Here is a 26,031-nt window from a genome sequence, read left to right on the forward strand (position 1 = left end):
AATATTTTTTTATGCTCGACCATGCCGAAATGTAGTAACTGTACACCTGGTAGCAGTCCTTTAATGCATGCCATTAAAGTACACCTATTCATTAAAGTTAAGCTTTTCGATTATTCTCGGATATGCAATCGAAAGACAACTAGCAAAACGTCACGCAGGCTGGAAATCCAATACTGTCGCAGAAGGTCATGTTCTGTTACTATAATAATTAGCGTTAATTGTAAATAATATTCAAATAAATTCAATTTGTCATCTCGTTTTTCAATGTCGAATTCAATTTCAAGGTTATATCAAGTTTAACGTTTATCTTACTCTCTAGGTTATATCAAGGCCGTCGACATTCGTTGCCCGGAAAAAAAATCAATACTTTCGCGTCTGCGCACATCTCACAATTTACGAGATTGCACAAGGTCAGTTCGCTCCCCAGTCACATAAGAATAACATGAATACTTATGAATAATTTCAAGTTAGAAATATGGTCGAGCATAAAAAGTCGTATGAAACTTGCCTATAATGGTAATTAAGACGCTCGCGTCTTAATTACTATCATTATAGGCTCGTTGCATAATGTACTATTCTTCCACCATGTTAATAATGTCAAAACAAGTACTTACACAAATTTTAGCTTGCCGAGGGTTAACATGATGGAAAAAAAAAAATACTTTTTTTTTTATCTGTCCCCAAGAGAATGATTGCTTGTGAGTAGTACTAATTAAAGGAAAGAATGAGAGAACTGCACCTTTAGTAATGAAATGTGCCACTTTTATACACGCTTAAGAAATAAAAACCGTACTGTATTGCTCTATGTCATGTGATTTCTGAGCAATGATTAATTATAATGATACTGGAACTTCATGGACACATGTAGAGACTATTCAGAAATTATAAAATAATAACAGAGTAGAAGTGAGACTGGCAGGGTGAAACAGACAATATAGTATTTGTAAAAAAAATCTCTCAGATCGAACCCCATCAGCTGACTAAGCTACCAATGGGTCAAGTTATGTAATTTAAAACCATGAGCAGCATAGGCATATTAGAATGAAAGGACAAGTGAAACAGGAATTGATCTACATATGTGGGAGAAAAGGGACATTGTTAGGAAAGCTTTGCTTCCAACTTCTGCAGTGGAATCATGGGTTTCAAGCAAATAAAAACACACATATCACGTTCTTCGCTTAACTGTTTGACTTTGTATCATCTAATTTATTATTTTATAGATGGCAACAGTGTGCAACAAAACTTTCTCACAACATTCGCTTGTTTTTTTTTATTATGTGAACACTTGTTTTTCATTTTTACAAATTTGAAATATTAAAATTCACCTATTTTTATTATGCATGTAAACTTTGTTCCTTTTGACTTCTCATTTGATCGTGCTAATCAACAACACACAAGCAAGCTAGTAAAACCAAGAAGGATGCGTGGGCGGGAGTCTTTTGTTTGGGTTGCAAGGGTTTTGTTCATCCATCCAGGATGGCTTAAAATAGTGTCATACGTTTAAAATGACTCTGCTGTGTGCAGTATAAATTAGAATTAAATTTTGTGGACCTTAGGATCACATATAGTTATTTTATATGTGCCAAGTTGTCCCATATAGAAATCTCAATTAAAGGAACTAACAAGTACACATTTGTTCTGTTAATAGGTCGAGACTTCGATACCCTTCATTTTGTTAAAAGCTTAACAGAAATTAAAATGATTGCATATTATGAAACTACTTATGATCAGAGAACTATATAACTAATCTATACTAATAATAAATCTGTAGCCGAAATTTTTCTAGTAATTTTCGATTTTACAAACATAATTGGTGTTAACATGTATAATTAATCATCCTGAAACCGAAAATCGCTTTTTTGAAATTTTTGTTTGTATGTCTGTCTGGATGTTTGTTACCTTTTTACGCGATAATGGCTGAACCGATTTATATGAAAATTGGAATATATATTAAGTTCGTTGTATCTTAGATTTTAGGCTATATGGCATTCAAAGTACTTTATTTGAAAGGGGGGTTATAAGAGGGGCCTGAATTAAATAAATCGAAATATCTGCCTTATTATTGATTTTGTGACAAATGTTACATAACAAACGTTTCTTTAAAAATGATTTCCGATATGTTTCATTCCAAGCAAAATTTTGATGGGATCAAATTGCACCAAAAACGGATGTTCTCTGAAACAAATGATCATATTTTAATTATTTTAATGTAATAACAAATAAGAAATATGTTAAAGGAATTATCATTGCACTAAATGAGTGGTCTCTGGACCAAAATGATCGCATTTTAATTATTTCAATGCAATTTAAATTAAGTGACATATTGAACGATTTATCCTTCTATCAAACACGAATGTTCTCTGGACCAGATGTCCTATTTTAATTATGTAATTACTTTATATTTATTTCTAACAGGTGCAGCGGAGCGCACGGGTACAGCTAGTTAGGAATAAATTTTATGTAACTCCAAGTAGAAGTGAGTGTCAACTATCTATATTTTATAAAGTAATGCCGTAAAGTGGGGTGACATTGAACGCCGAGGTGACTTTGAACAGTAATTTAGCGCCCTTCTAAATTAAAAACTGTACCCTATTTCGAAAAAACTGAACTAATTTATTGGCAACTTAAAACAGTTTTTACGCAATTGGGTACAGAATTTAATTTAGAAAGGAGCTAAATTACTGTTCAAAGTCACCTCAGCGTTCAAAGTCACCCCACTTAACGGTGATAATTGACGTGAATGTATAGATAACAACATTATGTCCTATTACATTTGGAACAACAACAGTAAAATTTTCAGATTTAAAATAACAAAAATTGTTACCGGTAATAATTTTGTTTCTCACAGAACCAATATATCTATTTTAATATTTTTAATTCGATACAATAAGCAAAATATTTCTCTAAGAAAGAATTTCATCCATATCTTCAGTTCATTTATGATTCGTTATTGATTTCTGTTCGCTGTCTGGTTCATTTACTGAAACACAAATATTTTAGCAATTTTAACTTTACGAGAATATGAATTTATGAGATCTACTGCAGAAACCTTTGAATGATAACACAGAATTTTAGCCATGATATTAATATTTATGGCTTTTTAACTATTTATGAAAAATCAACCAATAACGTTTTCTTTAACAGTTGAAAGGTAAAAATTTTATGTTGACTCTACAATTAATATATTCAATAAATATTAAAAGAAAATGATAAAATATAATAAACGAAGACGAACTACTTTTTTTTTGTATGATTTACTACTTCAAGATGCCACATAAGAAGGATGTCTTTGGAAGTTGAATACTGTCCATTGAAAGCATACTTCTTCTATGTAACATCATGAACGGAATATGTAAGTCTTGAACTGTTGACAGCCTAAATGTGTACTGAAAACTAGTAATATTAGGATCATGTTAAAAATTTAAATTTCAAATATGAATAATACAATTTCAGAATATAATGATCTATTAAAAGTGAATTACTGTAAATATTAATATTTTTTTAATTGTGTTGCCAGATTATATTAGGGCAATGAAAAAATCAATCTTACTGAAGATTTAGTGCCTGCAATGTGATAAAATTTACTTTTTAAGAGATGGGCAAACATGCAGTACAGGGTCATTAACCACATTTCTATGTATTGTTCCACCTATTTTTATGTCCTTGTTGTAACTGTTAGAGAGATATGAAGAAAACAAACGCCCATCTCTATTTTTTTTTTTAAATACATGCCTCCAAATTTAGTTTTATGAATGAGTGTATCAAGTGCCTTTACACAAGGGAAATATAACATGCTATTAGTACATACTAAAATCTCCTTTTTGGTTACCATGGAGAGATCTTATTTGAACACATAACACACTGACCTGACATCTTTTTATATACAGTTCAAATTAGGAATTAAAATAAACTACTGTTCTTCATAAAACACAACCAATGCCCTACAAGCCAGCATTTTCAAAATATAGCATGATACATTGTCCAAGTTGTTAAATTTGACATATATTTTTATCATAATATTATTGTTTCATTTTTATTTCGATTGATTTTCATTTTATAAGCGTTTTGTCTCACAAGACTTCAATAAAATGACAGAAACATCAGTGAAATTTACCTAAAAGACTTGGACATATATCATGGGAAGCTCCTTTCACTACATAACACTTGAATTTTGCCTTTCATTTGAAATTATTTGTATATATCTTCCTATCATAATTAATATGATACCGGTACCTATTACAATGGAAAGTGCCTTACCATTTTCACTGGGATTCTAAAGCTTATTGAGAGACCTGCATATATTTAAAATCTCTATTTTTTAAATTGGTATCTTGTTCAATTACTTTCAAAGTTCATAAATTATTTGGTTGACCATATCCTTCAAACTAAAAGCGGAAACTGCCAAAATATCCATGTATTTTTCCCTATAAATTGCGATAAAAGTGTTTTACCATTTTCACTAGAAGTCCAAACACTTATATGGGGCCTATATTTATTTTAAAAGTCCTTATTTTTTAATAGATATAGAATTATGTCCTGAGTTTGTTAGCTACGTACTTCCAAGATTTCTAGGTTATCATTTGGATGACTATGTACCGTACTAGTATATCCTTTAGAACTAGAAATGGAAAATGTTTCTTTCAAAATGACCTGTATTTACTAATTTTAGGATCTCAATAGTATAGATTTGGAATGAATACTTTCATTATCTCACAGATTTACAATCTCATATACTACAGAAATAATAATTCTACTACAATAGCACTGATGTTAAATAATAAAATCAAAAGTAAAAGATGAAATTTGCTATATAGGTACTGGAAATTTACAAAGTTACGTAATGAAAAGATATCGAAGCAAAATACACGGAAAGCACACATCTGAAACTTAAAATATTTGTTCAAAGTAAGGTTAGTCACACACTTCACTTCGGAATTATTTTGCTTGAGAAAAGTACAGTTGTTTTAATCAGAAAATTCTTCAAAATAATAATGATGTGCATTTGAGTGGTACCTATTAGGTACAGGAAATACTGCGGCCAAATCATTGTTTAAATTTTAATGCTATAAATTATTCAACTGAACTCGTTCAATAAATAATTATTTACACATTTGATTTGTGACCATTTCGCTTAGTTCTTTATTACTTCAATTATTATAGAATTCATATACATTTATAATAATATTCGCGTAAATATACCTTCCGCATTCAGTTTCAAATATAGTACTGAAAATGCTTTTTTTTATTTAAATGTGAAAAAATTCTGTTTTCTTCTGAAACGCAATGTTACATATTATAAATATTGGTACAGTACCGGTATGTTGTTTTTAGTTATGGTGGTGAGTCCAGTTCTGTTTACTGATGTCACGAAGAAGATGCAAGAATTACAAAATTTAGCAGTAACTACACTCATGAGAAAATAATGAACCAAATTTGGACTAACTTAACTTTTTGGTCACTGGATGTTAAATTAATAAATAATTAAAAAAACTGAAATACAGTCAATCTTAAAAGGCTTTCATATGATGTTATAAGAATAGGTACATTTACAAAGAAACTTCATCCATTATCTCATAAAGACAAAATTATCGTGTGTTATGTAGAGAAGTAGGCAAATTTTGAAATAGGTAGCTTAAAAAGTTGCATGGAGCAAAAGTTGCAATTTCTAACAGTAGGCCCAATGAACACCACTGTATATTTGCAATTTGAACACTTTTCAAAATACATACAACACACTAATATCACAACTATAGCCTACAGGCATATTTAACGTATGGATTTACTCCCAGATTCGTTGCTTTCTTTAATTTAAATTGCATTTTTTTTTAGAATTTAATTATGTACATTTTTACAGTCTTGCATTTCTTTTTGCAATTGTTAACCTTATATACAGCTATTTCATATCTCAGGCACAAAGATATTACAACACAAATTTCTGCACTCGACTGTAACTGAGTAAGAAACGCTTTAAAAGTGAACTTTGCATTACCCTACCTTTGCACCTAAAGTATAAAACAACCCTGAAGTGCATTTTTACATCTTTCAGTAATAAATTCCATGATTATTTTCTCCAAAATTCAAGAAAAGTATCTCAAATAAATGTAAATATTGAAACAGTACAACATATGAACTATAACACTGAATTCAATCCCATAAATTTAATTAACAATCAACAATAAAAAACAAACATGAATAGCCATTCAGGTTATGGGAGTACATCTTCTAAATTCTGAATTGTTTAAAGAGTATACCTATAAATAAATTAATGACATGATTCATCTGCTTATAGCAGTACCATCAACTGGGTATACTTTACACAAGGGGGGTAACTTTACACATTTCTAGAAAAATGTTTAGAAGGCAGCACATTACAGACAATGTGTAGCAACTCCGTGGAACTGATTCTATGTGACAACAGCACATTGTTAAAGCTGTTATATACCATTTTTCTAGAAATGTGTAAAGTTACCCCCCTTGTGTAAAGTATACCCGGTCGACAGTACTGTTAATCTTTACGAAATAGATATTTTCTTATCATACCGACAACTGGATAATAATTAATAAATAATGAGAGCAACGGGCGATGTGTACATATTTTAGAGCCAAAATCATCATTACAATCTACAAAAAATTACAATTAAATCCACTTTCATAATAAAATTTCAAATAATAATCCAATAATAAATACAAACATCGAGTTTCAGAAACAAAATTTAAACACTTTCGTAAAAATATATAAAATGGGACTGAATCGAAAAATCCAGTTTAAGAAAAACCAATCTGATGCTTTTGTTTTATGGATAACAAACTACAAGCAACGACTGATAATTTATGTAGGCTATAGGCATACATTCCATATTTCCGATATGTTTACAGTCTGTATTGGTAAAGTCGGTGAGAAATATTTGTGACTGGTTTAAAATGCCCTACACAGCATTAAATAAAATCAAATATTCAAACATATGTCCTTTGTAAAATATAGTTTCAAAGGAATATGATATGCTAAAAAAAATTTGTTCTTGAAACCCCATAAATTTCAAACACCAGTATATGTTTTAAAATGTAAGAATACATTATATCCAGACCTACTAGTAAATATACCTGTATGCTATTCATGTGCTAGCAGCAACAGTACATTCTTCCTGCACATACAATCTCCCCTCTTCAATAACCACAACTGGGACCTATGAAGAACTGATTGTTGTTCCATTTCAGATGGTCACACATTCCTCGGCACATTATATAAATGGAGATGTGTTTTATTATACATATTTATCATACAGTGACGGAAATTCTGTTGCAATATGACAAAATGTTTCTGTTGTAATTAATCGACCATAAGTAATTATAAATAATAATAATTATAGGTAGTACTAGTAAGTGTTTCACATGAACAATAAATATTTTACCGTCCTTTTTTATTTATTTTTGTGTGTTTTTTTCTGCAATGAATTATGTAAATATGCAATCGTGTCGCGGACATTTGTTTTTAGCTAAATTATATTTAGCTTATTTTATGTCATCCTAGCATTATAAACTTTTAGGCTATGCGGATGATGTCATCATCACCTGAAGAAGGATACAAGACGTTGAAGAAGCCTTGATGGCGTTGGATAAGGAAACTCAGAAGCTGGGATTTAAAATAAATACAAAGAAATCTAAATTTATGTCAGTCACCAAAAGACAAAATGATCACGTGAAGGAAGTTAAAATGGGAACATACAAGTTTGAAAAAGTAAAAGAATTTACATATCTCGGATCAATATTGACAGCAAATAATGACCTAAGGAATGAGGTACAAAGAAGAATAAATCTGGCTAACAGGGCATATTATTCACTTTTATCAATTGTTAAAAATAAAATAATATCTAGAGAAATCAAAATCAAGATTTACAAAACCCTAATAAGACTCATTATAACATATGGTACAGAAACATGGGTTCTGAATAAAAATACATGCAAACAACTAGCAATATTTGAGAGAAAAATCTTAAGAACGATATTCGGAGCAATTGAAACAGTGGATGGATGGAGAGCCAGATATAATAATGAGATAAAGAACTGTACAAGGAATCGGATTTGGAGGCGCACATAAGATGTCAAAGATTGAGATGGTTGGGACACGTCACAAGGATGGAAACAACAAGGAAAGTGAAGACTGTCTTCAATAACAACCCAGATGGAACCAGATTAAGAGGAAGACCGAGAACAAGATGGTGGAGCTGTGTACGAGTGGATGTGAATAGATTAGGAATAAGGAATTGGAGGGAGTTGGCGATGGATAGAGAAGGATGGAAGAGAGCCATAGAGGAGGTTAAGGCCCACCTGGGCTGTAATACCAAATAAGAAGAAGAAGCATTATAAACAGGTTATTACTACATGCATGCATGCCAATAATAGCAATGATGTATTCGCTATGATGTAATACCGGAACACTTGGGTGGGGATGCATGCAACTCGTACGGCAATCTTGCTTATTGCTTCTATGCGCCACGTAACAAGAAACAAAATGCAGGACAGAAGTAACACATCATTTATTTCCAATCTTTAACAATTTTGTATCACTTTTGTAATAACACATAAAACAGTTCAGTGGTTCAGAAAAAGTATATTAACAAAATAAAGGAACATCTGTAACATAAAATTTGATACCTAAGGTATAACTAGAGTTTGTAATATCTGCAAGGTCATCCATTTCTCTTTATTCAATGCCAATGCTAGGCGCAACTAATCGATACGAACATATGAAGACTTTGTCAGCTATGGATGCCGAACTATTTCATAATTTATTTCCTACAATTTATAATGCTAAGATGCCATAAAGTGTTGTATCAAACTCGTGGATAATCTTATTATCACACTGTGAAAATTGTCGTACGATTCACTATTGTTCATGCGACAAACATTCACTTACGCCATAATCATCAATATTATCCACTTGTTGCATAAATAACTATTAAGTAGTAGAAATTAAAGGAAGGAGATGGGTGAAATTTCTAACTTCTGTAGTTTTTGAGCTAGTTGGTTCATTTTTATAATATAGGTGCTACAAATTTTCATGCATGTTACCCAGATATTTTCTGAGTAATGTCCTTTTTCTAAAAAAAATTGTGGCATATTTTCAAAATCTATCTCCTTGTACAAATTTTAAGAATATGATCTAGAAAAAAAAATTACAATATCTTTGATGTACCTAGAAAAGATCTATGCATCCATATTTTAGAAATGTAGCCTTAGAATAGAGAAAAAAAATTATTTTATCAAAAGTTATTTTTTAGTTTTTTAGTACCGGTACCTATTGTTATACTGTGAAACCTCTCATTTATGGACATCGAAGGGATGTAACAATTTGTCCGCATCTGGGAGGTGTCCTTTATTGGGAGGGAGGCTTCCCAATCTAACAGCAATATATAACATGCATTATATAGCCCTACAGATGAGGAGACAAAGAGGAAAGCAGAAAATACGAAAGACTGGAGAATGCTGGATTTGCAGTGAAAGACCTGCCCTTCGGCAGAACACCATGAATGAATGAATATATCCCTTCACGCTGTAAATTAAATTTTATGACTTTTCATGTTAAGGAATTTCTGTACAGTCCTCAAAAGTAAATTTTCCATTTTTGTAACACATTAGGTCTTGAAATCCAAGTTCTGTCCGCAGTCAGGAGGTAAAGCAAGCTTTAGGACTGTGAAACAGCTGTCCTTGTCCGTGTCTGAGAGTGTCCGTAAACAAGAGTTAAATTTATCTTTATTTCTATATTATTTCAGTTGGGACATAAAAATCTGTCCATATATGAGGAGTGTCCGTATCTTGGGGGTGTCTGTAAGGAGAGGTTTCACTGTAAAAATTATTTTTTAACTTTAAAAGAACTTACCATATAAAAAGATCTGGTAATCTATTTTGTTAACCATAATTTTATAGAACAAGCAGTAAAAATTTCATATTGTAAGAGTCTTTACACCTTGGAACATGACGAAATGTGATGAAAAAAAGTGTGAGAAAACAGCTTGTAAAATTTGCATGGAACTGAAGTTGAAGGGTGCAGTCATTTAGATATTGCGTGATTTTAATGCTTTCGAGTGCCACAGAGCATTGAAACTTGTTCAACATATAAATAAGAGACTGCCGATTCATTTTTACAAGAAAACGAAAATGCGATTTTTGACTGAAAATGACCAAAATTTCACCTGTGACCTCCCTTATTTCTCCTGATTATAATTTTTATGTTAAAATGTTATGTTTTATTTAACAACGCTCGCAACTGCAGAGGTTATATCAGCGTCGCCGTATGTGCCGGAATTTTGTCCCGCAGGAGTTCTTTTACATGCCAGTAAATCTACTGACATGAGCCTGTCGCATTTAAGCACACTTAAATGCCATCGACCTGGCCCGGGATCAAACCCGCATCCTTGGGCATAGAAGGCCAGCGCTATACCAACTCGCCAACCAGGTCGATTAATTTTTATGTATCATACAAGTAATCACGAACGATTATCTACGAGAAGGCCCATTATGTGCCTAGGACGATGTCACCATAAAAAATGAGTAGCGCAGTTCCATTATCTCACTTTGTTAAGGTAAAGAGGGAAGGAAAGACAAGAATAAAATGAATATGAATAAACTTAGATGTTTTACGACTAGGATATATTCCACGAGTTCTAAAGCATGCTCACAAACAGACAGGCTTTTCTGTAATGCCATTGTGCAACTTTTGGTGAGTTGTAACTTATCTGTTTGATGAAACGCGTACAAATGCAGACATACAATGGTACTGAAACTCAACCTTCATGACTACAAAATAACAAATTGTCAGCAATGTGTGGGGTACTAAATTATATATATACAAAATAATATAATAATTAATATCAACAAAATTTGAGTTCGTCCTCTCTCTCTCCCTCTCTCTTTGTACTTTGGAAACTTAACTAAACGAACAATTAATAAATGAGGCAAAAATTCATTTCATAGAACTAATGCAGAAAACATCATCATATATATTTTTTTGCAATAGCACTAATAATAAATACCTATTGCAACAGCCTGTGTGGAAAATTTTTTTCGTTTTTTCGTTTCTTTATGGATAAAGAAAGAGAAAACGATAAAGCGTTAGAATTATCATAAGAAATAACATCAACAACTTTGCATTTTTATGTTGTGTTATCTCCAGAAAACCACCTTCTCGATAATAAAACTGCTTCTGCTCTCAAATGTCTCTCTCTCTCTCTCTCTGAGCTCCGCCCATTTCTAAATGCAATGGCAGAAACAGAACAATATAATATATATATTTATATATAATCTTAAATTCCTTGCAATGGAGTGTATTAATAAATGCATATATTATTTATCTTAATATTCCTTCTTTTGTTTTTGTAATTGTCTTCTTTGGAGTTCATCATATTTAATTAGAAGATAATTAATATTTTAACCTTTTCATTCATATTTTAAATAACCACTTCCGCAGATAGCAATATGGATTCACACACACACTTGAATCGTTCGACTCTCTCTACTCAAACAGTTCATTTTAGAGATGCGTAGTAGTAGTAGTACCAATCTAATATACATTTTGAGAGTTTTTATTATTTTCGTTTTTTTTTTTTAATTTGTTTCTTACTCACAACACTTATAGTAATAATAATAATAATCATAATAATAATTATAATAATAATAATCACCGTTTTGTTTGTTTAATCACTCATAATTATTTGGTTTTGAGTATAGTTCAGTATTAATGCACTTGAGCACTTTTCGACATATTGTAATTTAATCCATGCACTGAAGTATTGACGACTGTGTTTGCCCCCTGTCTGTCTTATACTACTATCTAATTAAATAGTGCTGCTGCTACTGGATAGGCCTAGTGATCCTTTAACTAGGGAGCAGACGACAACTGTGCGTCAAAAGAACAGCAATTTTTCCGATTCATTTCAACAGAATTGTGACCAGCAACTGGGTTGATTCAAAGTTCTCTCATCTCGGCATGGTACCAGTAGCAAAAATAAGGAACATTCAACTTAAAGGGCGCGGCAGAACCCATTGCAACCGGACCCTGTTGGCTTCTTGCTGTATCATCTACTGTGATTAATTAACAATGAATTACAGTTACGAACAAGAAGGGATGTGGAGGGAAACAACTATGGTGTAACTACAAGAAATGTCTCAGATCAGCATTAGAATAAACTACGAATCATTACTTAAGATACCTATTGGTCTAATTCCTCCGTGCAGAGCATTAGTTTTTTCGAATGTGTTGCCCTAATCATAGATTAATTAAAAGTCTCCAGTATTTAATACATACAGGTTTTCATAAAACTGTATTTTAAATAGCTTTTCACTAAGTTAGTTTTTCAAAGTCTTAGAACATACCGAAGTTAAATAATAATTCTTTCGTTAAAGTCGGTGGGGGGGTTACAGCTGGCGCCAGCGTTTTTGGCGTGTGTCCTAGATATATATAGTGATCAGTTTGTGAGCATGTTGCTATGTAGCTGAGAGTGATACCACTTTCTATATACACGTCACATCAGCCATTTGCCAACACAGTTGTCAGACTGACTGCGGCAAATATAAAACACTCGTACTTAACGTTCCCACTACTTATTTCACACGCCAAAAACGGTGACGCGGACTATAACATACTAATTTTAACAATTTTTCGTAATAATTTTTATGCTCTCAATGAAAACTATTACACAAATTTAACCCGCGATCACTCGTGCTATGAGTTCAATCCAATATTTGTTATGCTTTTTGCTATAATTTCTTTGTTTTTAATTTTAAATTGTTGTCCTTTTAAAAATGCCTCGTTAGATTATTTGGCCTTGCTGTGGTGTATTTGTCGAGCAGATGCGATGTTTGGTAAGAGAGAAAAGAGTGCAAGAAGTAACAGGCAATACAGCATGTTAGTTCCTGTCACAAATGTGTCAAATGTGAGGAGAAATCTAACTGCGTGTGTGATTATGTATGTGATATTACAAGACAAGACGAGTGTGAATTTAATGGTATGGTTTAATTTAATTGAGTCTCATTGTTATTCTGGACATCATGAGTCAAACGCAAATCATTAGTTGGTTAGAAGAGGAATTGGACAATGATCAGCAATCTATACCAGCTCCAGTTTCTGACTGAATACAGCGAACACGATATAGTCAAATGAAAGTGATACTGAAATGTCTAATGAGTAGGGACCGGATTTTTATGTAATTACATATTATATTCCTTTCAACCTAACCGTATATAAATAACAAATCTTTGCGAATCTTGTAATTACCATTAATATATTAAAATTTGATACTACATATTTTTACATATTTACCCCACATTACATTTTATGGCATGGTATTACATAAATCTACATATTTAGGAGTTTTATTCATTTTTACTTCTCTGAAAGGAAAAAAGAAAACTTCTGGTGGGGAAGTTTACAATTTGAAATACACAAATTTAAAAAGCCTTTTTACCTACCCAAGAAAGGAAATATTTCGGGACGAAACATAACGTCCTTAGTTCCAGGAAGTAATAGAGGCACTCACCCCATACCGCCCACTGTAAATATAAGTGAACAAAAACCAGTCTTTCTCACACAAAAATCACTCAGAAAGTAGGCTGCGTTGCCTTTATGTGATGAAGGACGACATGAATTGTATTTTAATTTTGACCCGATTATTTCTGCTTAGTCTATATACATATATTACAATGAATATCTCTGAAAAAGGCTCTACTAATAATTATTTTTAACAAAATCAGTTTTAGAATAACCATAACAAACTGAAATAAATATTTAAAAAAAATGGAAGGAAAGATCATGATACTCATGATAATTAGGGAAGTTTACAATTTGAAATATACAGATTTAAAAAGCCTTTTTACCTACCCAAAAAAGGATATATTTCGGGACGAAACATAACGTCCTTAGTTCCAGGAAGTAATAGAGGCCACTGTAAATATGAGTGAAGAAAAGGAAACCTTTCGCATACAACTACCTTGTATTGTAAAAATCACTCAAAAAGTAGCGTTGCGTTCATGCGGTGGATGGGACGAGGACGACATGATTTGTCTCGAACTATGATTGTTCTGCACATGTCTTAACAAGCCGTTCCCATGCAATTTGCAACCTTACCCACCCTCTTCCTAATTCTTCCAGAGAAAACGCGTGTCAAGTCTGACATGAGACTTTCAGGTTATTGCTTGACCTCTTTATTTTAAATTTAGTAGATCTATACAGAAATGGGGCTTTCTGAGCAATTAGAAAGTATGATTCTCGGCTGGAATAATCCTACCCTTCTGAATAAGACAGGAATGTCACTTTTCAAACACTAACTAAAATGGCTCCTGTATCTTCAACCCTAACGACAAAAATAAAATCATGGATTGCAATGGACGAAGCTTTCACTACAGATGGAAAAATAGTAATGTGTCAAGTGTGCGGTAAAAAAGTCGGGTGCTCTATGAAATCACAACTTGAGAGTCTTACCTATCCTATACCTGCCAGATATTGATATTAAATATTTTCATGATTTTACATATTTTGGTATATATTCAGCTTATTTTTCTTACATAAATATGTACATATTTCACACTTTGATATTACATAAAAATCCGGTCCCTACTAATGAGAATGTTAGAGCTGGAACACCAAGAACAGTAAATGCCATTTATAGTAGCACTAGTTATATTAAGCCTGTGTTTTGTTTATTAAATGATAATGATGTTTTATAAATAACCGTCATGATACTTGTATATTCAATAAAATAAAGAATATTAATAATATCACACAATTAAAACAATGAAAAAATAATAAATTATGAATTTTATGATTTATAAAAAACTATCAGATGTTTGGTACCACCTGACAACGCAAGTGATCGCGTTACATAACAAAGCACGAGTAATCACGAGTTAAAAGAAACTTCAGTGTAATAAACAAAAATATGAACTGGAATGTAGTATAGAAACTACTAGAAGATGAAACGCACGAAAAAAAGGTAAAGAACAATACTGAAAATGAACTCTTTCTAATATTTTCACCACTTCAAAGTGACTACTAACAGAATAATATTCTGCCATGAAATTATACGTAACTCAATTTAGAGACGGTTAAGTATTTTATATTTCGTTAAGCTTATATTACTCACATAAAGAGGACATCTATGTAGTAGGTATCTACAACTAAATGTAATTTAAGTAAATTTAATAACAATTTACACGACAATTATGTATTACTGTGAGTTATCTAATTTGGAACTTGTGAAGCCACAGGAATTCCTATACAAAACATTAAGACAGTAAATAGCAACTTATATTTAAGTAAAAATTCAATTTTTAACAAATCCGCCATAAGCCACATGGTAACAACAAAATAATAGCGCCAGTCAATGTGCAAGATACAAACACTAAATATTTTAGCTTTCATTACTAATAACGAATAAGATATTTCAATCCATCACGAGGGTTCTGCAGCAGAAAAGGGGCAAATGTAAAAGATTTTCTATTAGAAATATCCAAGACAAGTATTTTACATATAAAAAAATTTGAGGAAACTAAAATTCAAACCGAAGCAAAAAGCAAAAACTAAATTAAGTTAACTAAGCATTTCTAATTCATATTTGAGCGTCATACAGAAAATCTGACGAGTCTACAAAGACTTTTCTGATGTCACTATATGGCGTTCTGCGCAATAACGGGTGCCACTGGGTACCTGAGGACAGAGGGAAAAATTTATCTGGCATTATAGGAAACTTGGATGTGCAGGCCTAGATGTGTATTGCTCTTCTTGATGTTCTGAACATCGCAAAGGATCATATCGTGCCAGAGTAAAGCAAAATCAAGCCAGGACGGTGCTAAATGATCAGGTGAAGAAGAACTCCTCAACATGCACTTTCCAATTCTTCACTACGTCTCCTCTTCGCCTGTCGCTTTCTGAATTCGTGGAACTCTTCCTTCATTGCTTGTACGCGTGCTTCAATATTATCATACTTGGAAGGCCTCTTGGGTCGTGGAGGGTAGAAGGATGCAGAATAAATCTCCGAGTCGCTGATACCTCTGTCCTCTCCTCCGCTACCCAGCCGCTGTCGGGGCGGGGCAGTTCGAACTCCGGTAGGTGTCGACGGCGTGGGTGTTGCGGCGAACACGGTGTCGAACTCGTAGTGGTCGTCCACACTCGCGTCCAGAGGTTTCGAGCTACGGAGGCGTCCGGGTTCTGAATGTGGAGGTGACGTGTCTTGCAGACCGGCAGTGAATTCGAGCCAATGGCCAACAAGAGGCGGTGGAGCCGGAGGATGTGACGGTCGCAGAGGAGGCGGTGGGGGCGGTGGAGGCGGCGGCCTGTAGGGAGGCAACCTCCATTCGGCACTGGTGCTTCCGGACTGAGAGCTTTGGTTCTGCTGTGAGGTATTCTTGCTGCCGAAGCCGCTAGAACTAGAAGGCGAGGTTTCCATGAGGAGGCCGTCCTGGTGCTCTGCGTCGGCCAGCTCGGGTGCGCTTCGGGCATGACGAGCGTGGCGAGGCGGCAGTCGGGCGCGGGGTCGCGCCGTTGCCATGGTGCCGGTCCCGTGGCCGGGGTGTTGGGGGGCCAAGTCCTCGGCCCAGGGCAGTGCCGGTCGCGGTGGCGGGATTCGAACTCTCGGTGGCGAGCTCGTGGCCAGAGGGTGAACCGGGAGGAACAGGGGAGACGTGACGAGGTGGGGCGTGGTCGTTGGGGGGTAGGTCTCGGTCCGCGTCCTCTGCTGTTGTTGCCGCTGCTGCCAGCGACTCGACTCCTCGTGGATCGCTCGTAGGGATGGCAGTTCTTGGCTGTAGCGCTCGTGCACCGTGCGCAGTTGCAGGTAGCTGGGTGGCGTGGCCGTGTTGAACGTGCTACCCGTCGGCAGCGAGCGTTCCACAGAACTCAGCTGCGGTACAGAGCTCAGGTCGCTGTAGTTGTAGCTGGGGGACCAGGCGGTGGTCAGCAAGGAGCCGGGCGTGGCAGGGGAACTGGCACGAAAGCGCGGTGTGGGGGCGGGGGGTGGCGAGTATATAGTTGGGACTAGAGGAAGGTGATGGTGGTAGCGAGGGGGAGATGACCGGCCTCCCAGTGCGTCGAGGATCGTGGTGAGACCGCCGCCAACACCACTTTCCCCAGAACCGTCCGACCGCAGACTCAACTGGCTGGGGTACCCCACCAGCGGCCGCCTCCACGAAGCTCTTCTTCTGCCGCGACGGGGCAAGAAGCCGCCATCATCGCTACTGCTTGTGACACTGTTAGCAGCAGACGAGTGAGACGAATCGGCAAGAACAAAGCGGCCGTCGGCAGCTCGGGATATGCGACCCAGACTCTTGCCGTTGCCGATGTACTCCGGTCGCCAGTGGCCCGCCGCATCGCTGCTGCTGCTCACTTGTGATCCTTCGCCGTCGCCACATCCTCGCGACGCCAGCCAGCTCGTCAGCCGAGCACGGGTCCTCTTTAAAGCATCACCTAGGAGCGTCACACTTGGTATTCGGCTCTGTCTAAGTCTGCGGTGACCAACAAGAAAACATAATTATCCTGACGTTAGCATGTGCAACTGTATCCACATCAAATTGTGCGGTTTTTATTTAACTCCACCTAGCCGAGTAAACACAAACACAACACAACACAACACTGCACAAAATCATGCACCACATTTAAAACACAAAACAAAAAACTGAAGCAAGCAAAACAAAATTACTAACAGAGTGAAAATACACCGCTCAAAATTGAAAAGCAGCCACTTTGCAATTGCATCACGTTGTTATAATTTTATGAAATGCATGCATTCGTAAATCTAAAAATTATATATATATATATATATATATATATATATATATATATATATATATATATATATATATTGATTGGACTTCTCTCTACAAACCCGAAATGAAAAACCAATGAGTAACTAAGTTAAGTGATATACACAGGGTTTGCTCTGATATCAGGCTGCACTGAGTGGACTTCAGGATGGTTGAAGAATGCAGAATCTTATCAGAAGAAATAAATTACAACTCATTTGGGTCCCAGGACACAGCGGAGTGTACGGCAATGAACAAACTGACCTACTAGCCAAACATGGAACTTCCATCCAAAGCTATGGCCCAGAACCCTGTGTTGGCATCTCTAAATGCATACTTTACTTACTGGCTTTTAAGGAACCCGGAGGTTCATTGCCTCCCTCACATATGCCCGCCATTGGTCCCTATCCTGAGCAAGATTAATCCAGTCTCTAGCATCATATCCCACCTCCCTCAAATCCATTTTAATATTATCTTCCCATCTACGTCTCGGCCTCCCCAAAGGTCTTTTTCCCTTCGGTCTCCCAACTAACACACTATATGCATTTCTGGATTCGCCCATACGTGCTACATGTCCTACCCATCTCAAACGTCTGGATTTAATGTTCCTAATTATGTCAGGTGAAGAATGCAATGCGTGCAGTTTTGCATTGTGTAACTTTCCCCATTCTCCTGTAACTTCATCCCCCTTAGCCCCAAATATTTTCCTAACAACCTTATTCTCAAACACCCTTAATCTCTGTTCCTCTCTCAAAGTGAGAGTCCATGTTTCACAACCATACAGAACAACCGGTAATATAACTGTTTTATAAATTCTAACTTTCAGATTTTTTGACAGCAGACTAGATGATAAAAGTTTCTCAACCGAATAATAACAGGCATTTCCCATATTTATTCTGCGTTTAATTTCCTCCCGAGTGTCATTTATATTTGTTACTGTTGCTCCAAGATATTTGAATTTTTCCACCTCTTCGAAGGATAAAGCTCCAATTTTTATAGTTCCATTTCGTACAATATTCCGTTCACGAGACATAATCATATACTTTTTCTTGTCGGGATTTACTTCCAACCCTATCGCATTACTTGCTTCAAGTAGAATTTCCGCGTTTTCCCTAATCGTTTGTGGATTTTCTCCTAACATATTCACGTCAACCGCATAAACAAGGAGCTGATGTAACCCGTTCAATTTCAAACCCTCTGTGTTATCTTAAACTTTCCTATTGGCATATTCTAGAGTGAAGTTAAAAAGTAAAGGTGATAGTGCATCTCCTTGCTTTAGCATCTCTAAATGTATAACGAAACAAACTCTAGGGAAGAATGTAGAGATTAATTTTTGGTCCTACAGAATTATTACTCGCCTAACAGTGCATATACTGTAGGAGTCCCGGCCGCCAAGTCACTCAATTGAGTGCGCACCTCGTGTGATAACTGTTGACTTAAAATATATACAAGTCGAACACGAAGTAAGGCCACTAAGGGAAAAAGAACCAAAGGAGAAGGATTCGATCCGGTGTGGTGGGTTGAACTTCGGCGTAACTCAATAGTTAGAGAGACTAGTGCATAGAACTGGGAGACCCGGTTTCGATCCTAGGCACTGGAGTGAATTTTACTCCATTAATAACAAATCTAAAAAAAAAAACCTGATGAAAGATTTGCTAGCTGCACATCTTGTTAAAATAAAAATATATGAGATAGAAGAGTGCACCATCTGTAAGCAGTCTGGACATTGATATCTCGGGAAACACATACAGCTATTGTCTCCAGAGGAATTTCGGGAAATTAAACCCAGTAGCTGGTATCATAATGCGGTCTTCTGGGTTGATTTTCAGTTCATGGGTTGCACAGAGGGAACCTAAGTGCTACAGTAGTAATCTACTCCCTTAAGTAGTAGACGAATATGCAGGGTCTTTAGTACAACAGATACTGAAAACAAAGAGTAAATTAGTTCAACAATTAAACATTTAACAAGGTATTCTTTTTGTAGACAGTGATTAATATCGAGCATTGCCCTTTCTGGCTTGGATGACTGCTGTACAACAATACGTCCTTCTAATGAGTCGCCAGATGCTCTTTTGAGGTGAAAGTTCCCACTCTCCAAGCTCTTCTTCCAAGCTACGTAAAGATTAATTTTTGGTCCTACAGAATATATCTGTTATGGTGACAATGATTGTCAGAGGAGAAAATTTCATTCTGGTGCCGGGGATCGAACCCAAGGAGAGGGATTAGATCTGGTGCTGTGGATTGAACTTCGGCGTAGCTGAGTGGTTACAGCACTTGGCATTTAGAACCAAGGACCCAGGTTCGATCCCCAGTGCCGGAGCGAATTTTTCTCCTCTAACAATCATTGTTGTCTTCCAAAGCTTGAAGAGTTTCTGGAGGCTATTTCCTTTTTTGTACGCGTTCCAATTATTTAATGGGATTCAAGTCTGGGCTTATTGAATAGGTCTGGGATCAATTGGAATAACATGTAAGGAAAAGGAAACAGCGTCCAGAAACTTTCCAAGCTTTGAAAGAAGAATATTTGCAGGAGTGGGAACTTTTACCTCAACAGAGAATCTGCTACCTCATTAGAAGCATGAATCGTCGTCGTACAGCAGTCACCCAAGCCAGAGATTGCAATACTCGATATCAGACATTGTCTACAAGTAGAATATCATGCAAATCTAGTCTTTCGGGTAAAGCTCCCTGTAAAGCAGATTTGAATAATTTCAAGGGAAAAATTTTTCTGGGGCCGGGTATCGATCCCGGGACCTCTGGTTGAACGTACCAGCGCTCTGCCAACTGAGCTACCCGGGAACTCCACCCAACACAGTCCACCGTGGATATAAAGGGAAGGGTTGAAACGGTGTTGGGTGGAGTTCCCGGGTAGCTCAGTTGGCAGAGTGCTGGTACGTTCAACCAGAGGTCCCGGGATTGATACCTGGCCCTGGAACAATTTTTCCCTTGAAATTATTCAGTAGAATATCATGTTAATTTTTTCAATGCTGAATTCACTGCACTTCGTATTCACTAAATGTTGCATTAAACGGCCTGTATATGTCACTTAACTGTGTTTTTCATTGATTTTTGATTTCAGTTTTATAGAGAGAAGTCTAATGTATAATTTTTCTGCTTACGAATGCATGCATTTCATAAAATTATAAAAATGTAATGTGGTTACAAAATAACTGTTTTTCAGTTTTGAGCAGTGTATCTAAATGTGCTACCAACATTCAAATAAATGGGTAATTGTATCTACCTTTACATGTTCCAATTCAGGGTTATACATATTACGTTAACAGAAAAGGAAGTATTGGACGTACATTTTTAAGTTCACAACAAAATAACATCTCTGTTGAGCATGAAGAACTGTTGCAACAGGATTCTCAATAGTGACATGTCTTAATTCTTACATTAGATCCTACACCAGAAATAAAATGGTTGTGAGGACCCTAATATCAGCCGACTATAAACAGAAAACGTAGAAGTGTTACTATTCAGGAAGTCAGTGACAAAACAGTACAAGTGAAAACATAAGCAAACACGACCATGATCGAAAAGGAATTCAATGCCGTATTTCATCGTGACAAAAGTGAAAAGTGCTTTTGCTGCTATTGTTAAATGATGTGTGTGCTGTGCGTCAGAAATCACGTGTTCTCTGCAAGAAATGACACAGGACAAAACTGAAAGTAGTGCTGTTATGACAGAGTCAGCATTACCTAGTTCATGACGTATACAGTTATTTACAAGTAAGTTACATTTTGAAATATATGGTCTTAGACCCTACGATTTGCTTTCAACGAGACACAAATCAAGCACTGCAGATAAATGATGACAAGCGAGCTAAATATGTACCTTGTCTTCCATACCTCAGTGAAAAATATGGCATTTCGCTTTACAACTGGGATGTTACAGGCTTACTATTTGGAGCAAGGGGTTGTTTACCAAAATTTACATGTAATATCCTTAAATCCTTTCAAATTCCCTTTTTGTGAGGTTCAGAAGATTGTAATGGAAATTCTGAAGGTCTCTCTTCAAATTCTACACTATCATCTATATGTTAACACGTAAATTTTTGTTTTAATGTACAAATCGAATCATCATTTTGCTCGTTTCATTTCCCTTTATCTTTTATGTTTGTTAATTCCGGATCCCAGTGGTCAATCTCACTTGAGGACGGATGATTTGAAATAAATCTTAGTGTGTGTGTGTATATATATATATATATATATATATATATATATATATATATATATATATATATATATATTAACGTATAAACTTACACAAAATGGTAACACATTTGTATGTTTTCGAACAACGAGATTTGTTCACTTAACACACTCATTTGTTTTGGTTAACATGGTAACAGGTTTTGTTTATAATGTGTCGAAAGTAAATTTACTTCTTATTGAATTTTTAAATCACTATCACTGACTGTGTTTTAAAATGGTTTTGACTTTACAAGATCGAATTAGTCTTGTTCAGTGTTGTTATGAATGTAAAAAAAGTTTAACAAATGGCTTATGAAAATTCATAACAAATTTACGTAACATATGGCCAGCGCGTTCCCCTGATATCAATTCAGCAGATTTTTGGCTGTGGGATTATTTAAAAGAGAGTGTTTTAACTAATTCTACAACTACCGACAAACTAAAATATTCAATTTCGCAACATACTGAAGATATTCCACTAGATCTATTAGTAAATGCTGTTCTCAACATAGAAGAAGGATTGTTGCTTGTTGAAGAACAAAATGGCGGACATATTCAACATTTAAACTGAATCCAGTAAACCCCATATTTTTATAGTATAAGTGTGTTCTTATTTTGTGTATACCTTAATTCTTAAAAAGATAAGGCGACGTCAAAATGTAACTTACTTTTGAATAACCTTTATAATAATGAAGAGGTAAATTAATTATTACACTTGACTTTTTAATTTGTGCTTCAATTCCTTTCATAACTGCAGAGAACATAATGAAAACATAACAGAGTAAAGGTAAGCGTTCACTACATTGTATCACCCTCCTTGTACGAATCGCACGCAATGGATATTTTAAGTGCAGTGTGTTCACTGTAACATCTCATCACCTCATCGGATTCCCTTATCAGCTGTTTGAAACATGACGTCGTACGATATTGACATTGCTGAAAACAGAGGAGTTGAGGTTAGGTCTATTAATTATGACTGTTAGCGAATAAGAATTTGTAATAGCTTCATGTGTCTTAATTGAAGATGAAGAAACGAAAGAAATATTGGTTACATAATATATATGTAAGAAATAACTTGCTTACTGTAATGGGAACGCCTCAAATTATATAATTCTTCGCAATTTTCTACAAGTGAAATAAGTTTTCCGTCTGCCATTTTGGAGCGATACTGAACATGGCACAACATAATAGTAACAGTTGAGCAATTAAAATTGACTTATTAAAGGAGGCCATGATCGCACGCATCGGAAAAGTTGCTCATCCGAGAAACGTGGACGGATTTGCCGAGAGGCGATGCGTGCGATACGATGTAGTGAACGCGGTTACATAACAATTACAGCAAAGATAGTCTTTTTCCGATCTGTGCGATGCGTCCGATGAGTGCGATACGATGTAGTGAACGCTTACCTTAAAAGCTCACGATAAGAGATGGTAATTACATCCCTTATATGAGTATGAGAAGAATCAATATACGTTTTTTAAAATGAGAATAAAAAATAACTTCAATTTTTGTATAGGTACAGAACCAGAAATATAATAAGAGGTCAAATTATTTCGGAGAACATTTGTCCATTAACACAGTGTGAAATCCAAGCATTGTAGCATTATCAGCAGCATAAAGCTTATGGCCTTGACGTTGTCAATGTGGAAAATATGTTTTGTCAATCAGATTTACGTAAAGATCTTATGAAGATGAGAAAGAGATGGAAGAGAGGAAAATGGAATTATTGATTTCGATCATGCTCCCCAATGTAATTAATATATGAACACACAAGAATGTTTAACATGCTTTGTACCAAGTGCACCATGGAAGAGTGTGCTGTGAGAACGTGCTGAGTTCAACAGTTGCTTCCAAACTCTTCACCTTTTTTCCTCCTGAATGACCAGCGCAAAGGGGAAAAGACAAAGAAAAGAGAAAAATATTCAATAAAATCTTAAACTTAATGACTTTTTCAGAACAAATAATATTCTTTCACAGTCTATGCTAAAATATATAATAGACAAAACTAATAGCAAAACAGAAGTGTAAATTAATAAGATTAGCCTTATCTAAAGAAACTCTAGTCATTATTGACTGTACAAATAATAATTATCTGAACATTAATGACAATGTGTACTGTGAATTGGGAGTAATAATTTACTTGAACATATTATGAACAGAAGTTGTACTCTATTGTCATCTCTTCCTGAACAAAGAATGGTATGGAAAGTACAGTAAGTTATTTGATTAAGTAATTTACATTACATGCTTCCACACTATCACCGTGAGAACTATAAATTCTCTTTACATTTTTAATCAGAAAATGGAGGCAGGAAATGGTAAATTTCATCCAAAAGGATAATGGTACACAAAACCCAAATAATACATCGTCCAAATGAGAACACAAAACAAATATACAATACTAGCTTGAAGGCACAAAAGGTCCTTCTGAAGTAACAAAGAGCAAGGAATGAACATCTGGCGCTATGTAACAGAAAAGGATAAAATAACACGTAACAAAATTGAAACAAGAGGTTACCAAGAAAATAATTAAAATAAATTACAAGGATTAAAACAGCGTTATGCAAAATGTCACAAATTGCCTCACATTGTCCATTTCACAAATATCACTTAATTTAAACGTTGGTCTTTTCTACAAACTCTCTCTTTTACACATATACCGAATACTACTTATTTTTGTTCGTAAGTTTTATTCAGTTATTTTAAATTGAAATAATGAGTAAGATAACAGCTTCATGCAGAATTAAAAATTATAACCTATAAAATTAATACAGCTTCGAAATTCATGCCAATATATCAAATATACCGTACTTAATAAAAAACAAGAAAAAATACTGTAATGGTAAAACAAATCCACTGTTGAAGAACAGAAACATACGATGAGTCCTTTGTTAAAAATCACCCTGTGAAATTAAAAATTTTATACCATAACAATTCCTTTGGAATGTGTAAAATAAATAGCCCATGTATACACATGAAGTAAACATTTAATACTGCATCATCACGATATTTTTTCCCTGAATAACTTTATGATATCTTGACTGTGTTAACTTTTGAAATTTACCTAGCTGACTAACCTGCTTCGGACAATGAAGGATACCACTTCGAAACTAGTCAGCGAGGTAAACTGCAAAAGTTAATCCAGTAAAGATATCATAAAGTTATTCAGTGATTGTAAGTGTTAAAAGAGTACAGTATCGAACAATGAATAATAACGGTATTTTTATTGTTGACGTATGTAATCATGAAGTTCATTTTCAGTAATTTAACTCAAATTATTCGTCTTCTTGATGTTCTAAAATATGGAGAAGAGATGTATAATTTTTAAGGCTTTAAGTTATTGTTATTATTAGTAAAAAGAACAAACAGGTATTCATATGCGACAATTACAGATATGAAAATATGGTATTGGCTTGCAAGATGATAGATAGTTTCATTCCTAAGCATTGAAAATTATCCAATAAAATAGGAAAGATAATAATTTATGGATATTTTAATTGAATATATTGTACTGTACGTGGAAATGGCATTTAAAAGAGGCGCGTGCTATGGACTATTCTACTGCTGTAACTACCTATGTATATGAAAAACACAACATTTCAAAGCTCGGATCTACTTCATCATCGGTAAGATCAGAACACAACTAAACCATTGGATTAACGACCATCTCTTAATTACAAAGGCAGATATAACTTTCGAAAAATCGTATATTTCATGCATAATCAACACGATACAAAATTAAAATGATACTCATCCTGCAATAGAACTGCTTTTCTAATTTCATAAAATTTAACGTGTAATTAAATGGGAAGAAACAATGTCCTATTTTCTATTAATCAGATATTCTCTGATTATAAATATAGATATTTGCTTCTCCAGTTCCCTACAGTTTTAAATACGTTCATCAAAACATGCGAGTTTTTATGTCCAGCACCACACACCATTAAATCAGTACACCAAACACACAGCCCATTTTGACTTATGTTGAATATGAAGATAGACACAACACTTTCAACAGTCCCACTGCACCAAAAGCTTTTCTCCCATCCT

General features: G+C 35.0%; 1 protein-coding gene across 10 annotated transcripts in view; it reads right to left on the reverse strand.

Moving 5' to 3' along the window:
- Positions 1-1,171: 1,171 nt before the first annotated feature.
- Positions 1,172-26,031, reverse strand: part of tutl (immunoglobulin superfamily member turtle) — a 985,149-nt gene continuing 960,289 nt past the window's right edge. For all 10 annotated transcript variants that reach the window (XM_069819242.1, XM_069819241.1, XM_069819243.1 and 7 more), the window contains one exon: positions 1,172-17,490. In XM_069819242.1, coding sequence (XP_069675343.1) covers positions 15,867-17,490 — 1,624 coding nt within the window. In that variant the 3' untranslated portion in view covers positions 1,172-15,866. The remainder of the gene's footprint in view (positions 17,491-26,031) is intronic.

This window comes from Periplaneta americana, chromosome 2 (assembly GCF_040183065.1).
Source record: "Periplaneta americana isolate PAMFEO1 chromosome 2, P.americana_PAMFEO1_priV1, whole genome shotgun sequence".
In the NCBI taxonomy this organism is placed as follows: domain Eukaryota; kingdom Metazoa; phylum Arthropoda; class Insecta; order Blattodea; family Blattidae; genus Periplaneta; species Periplaneta americana.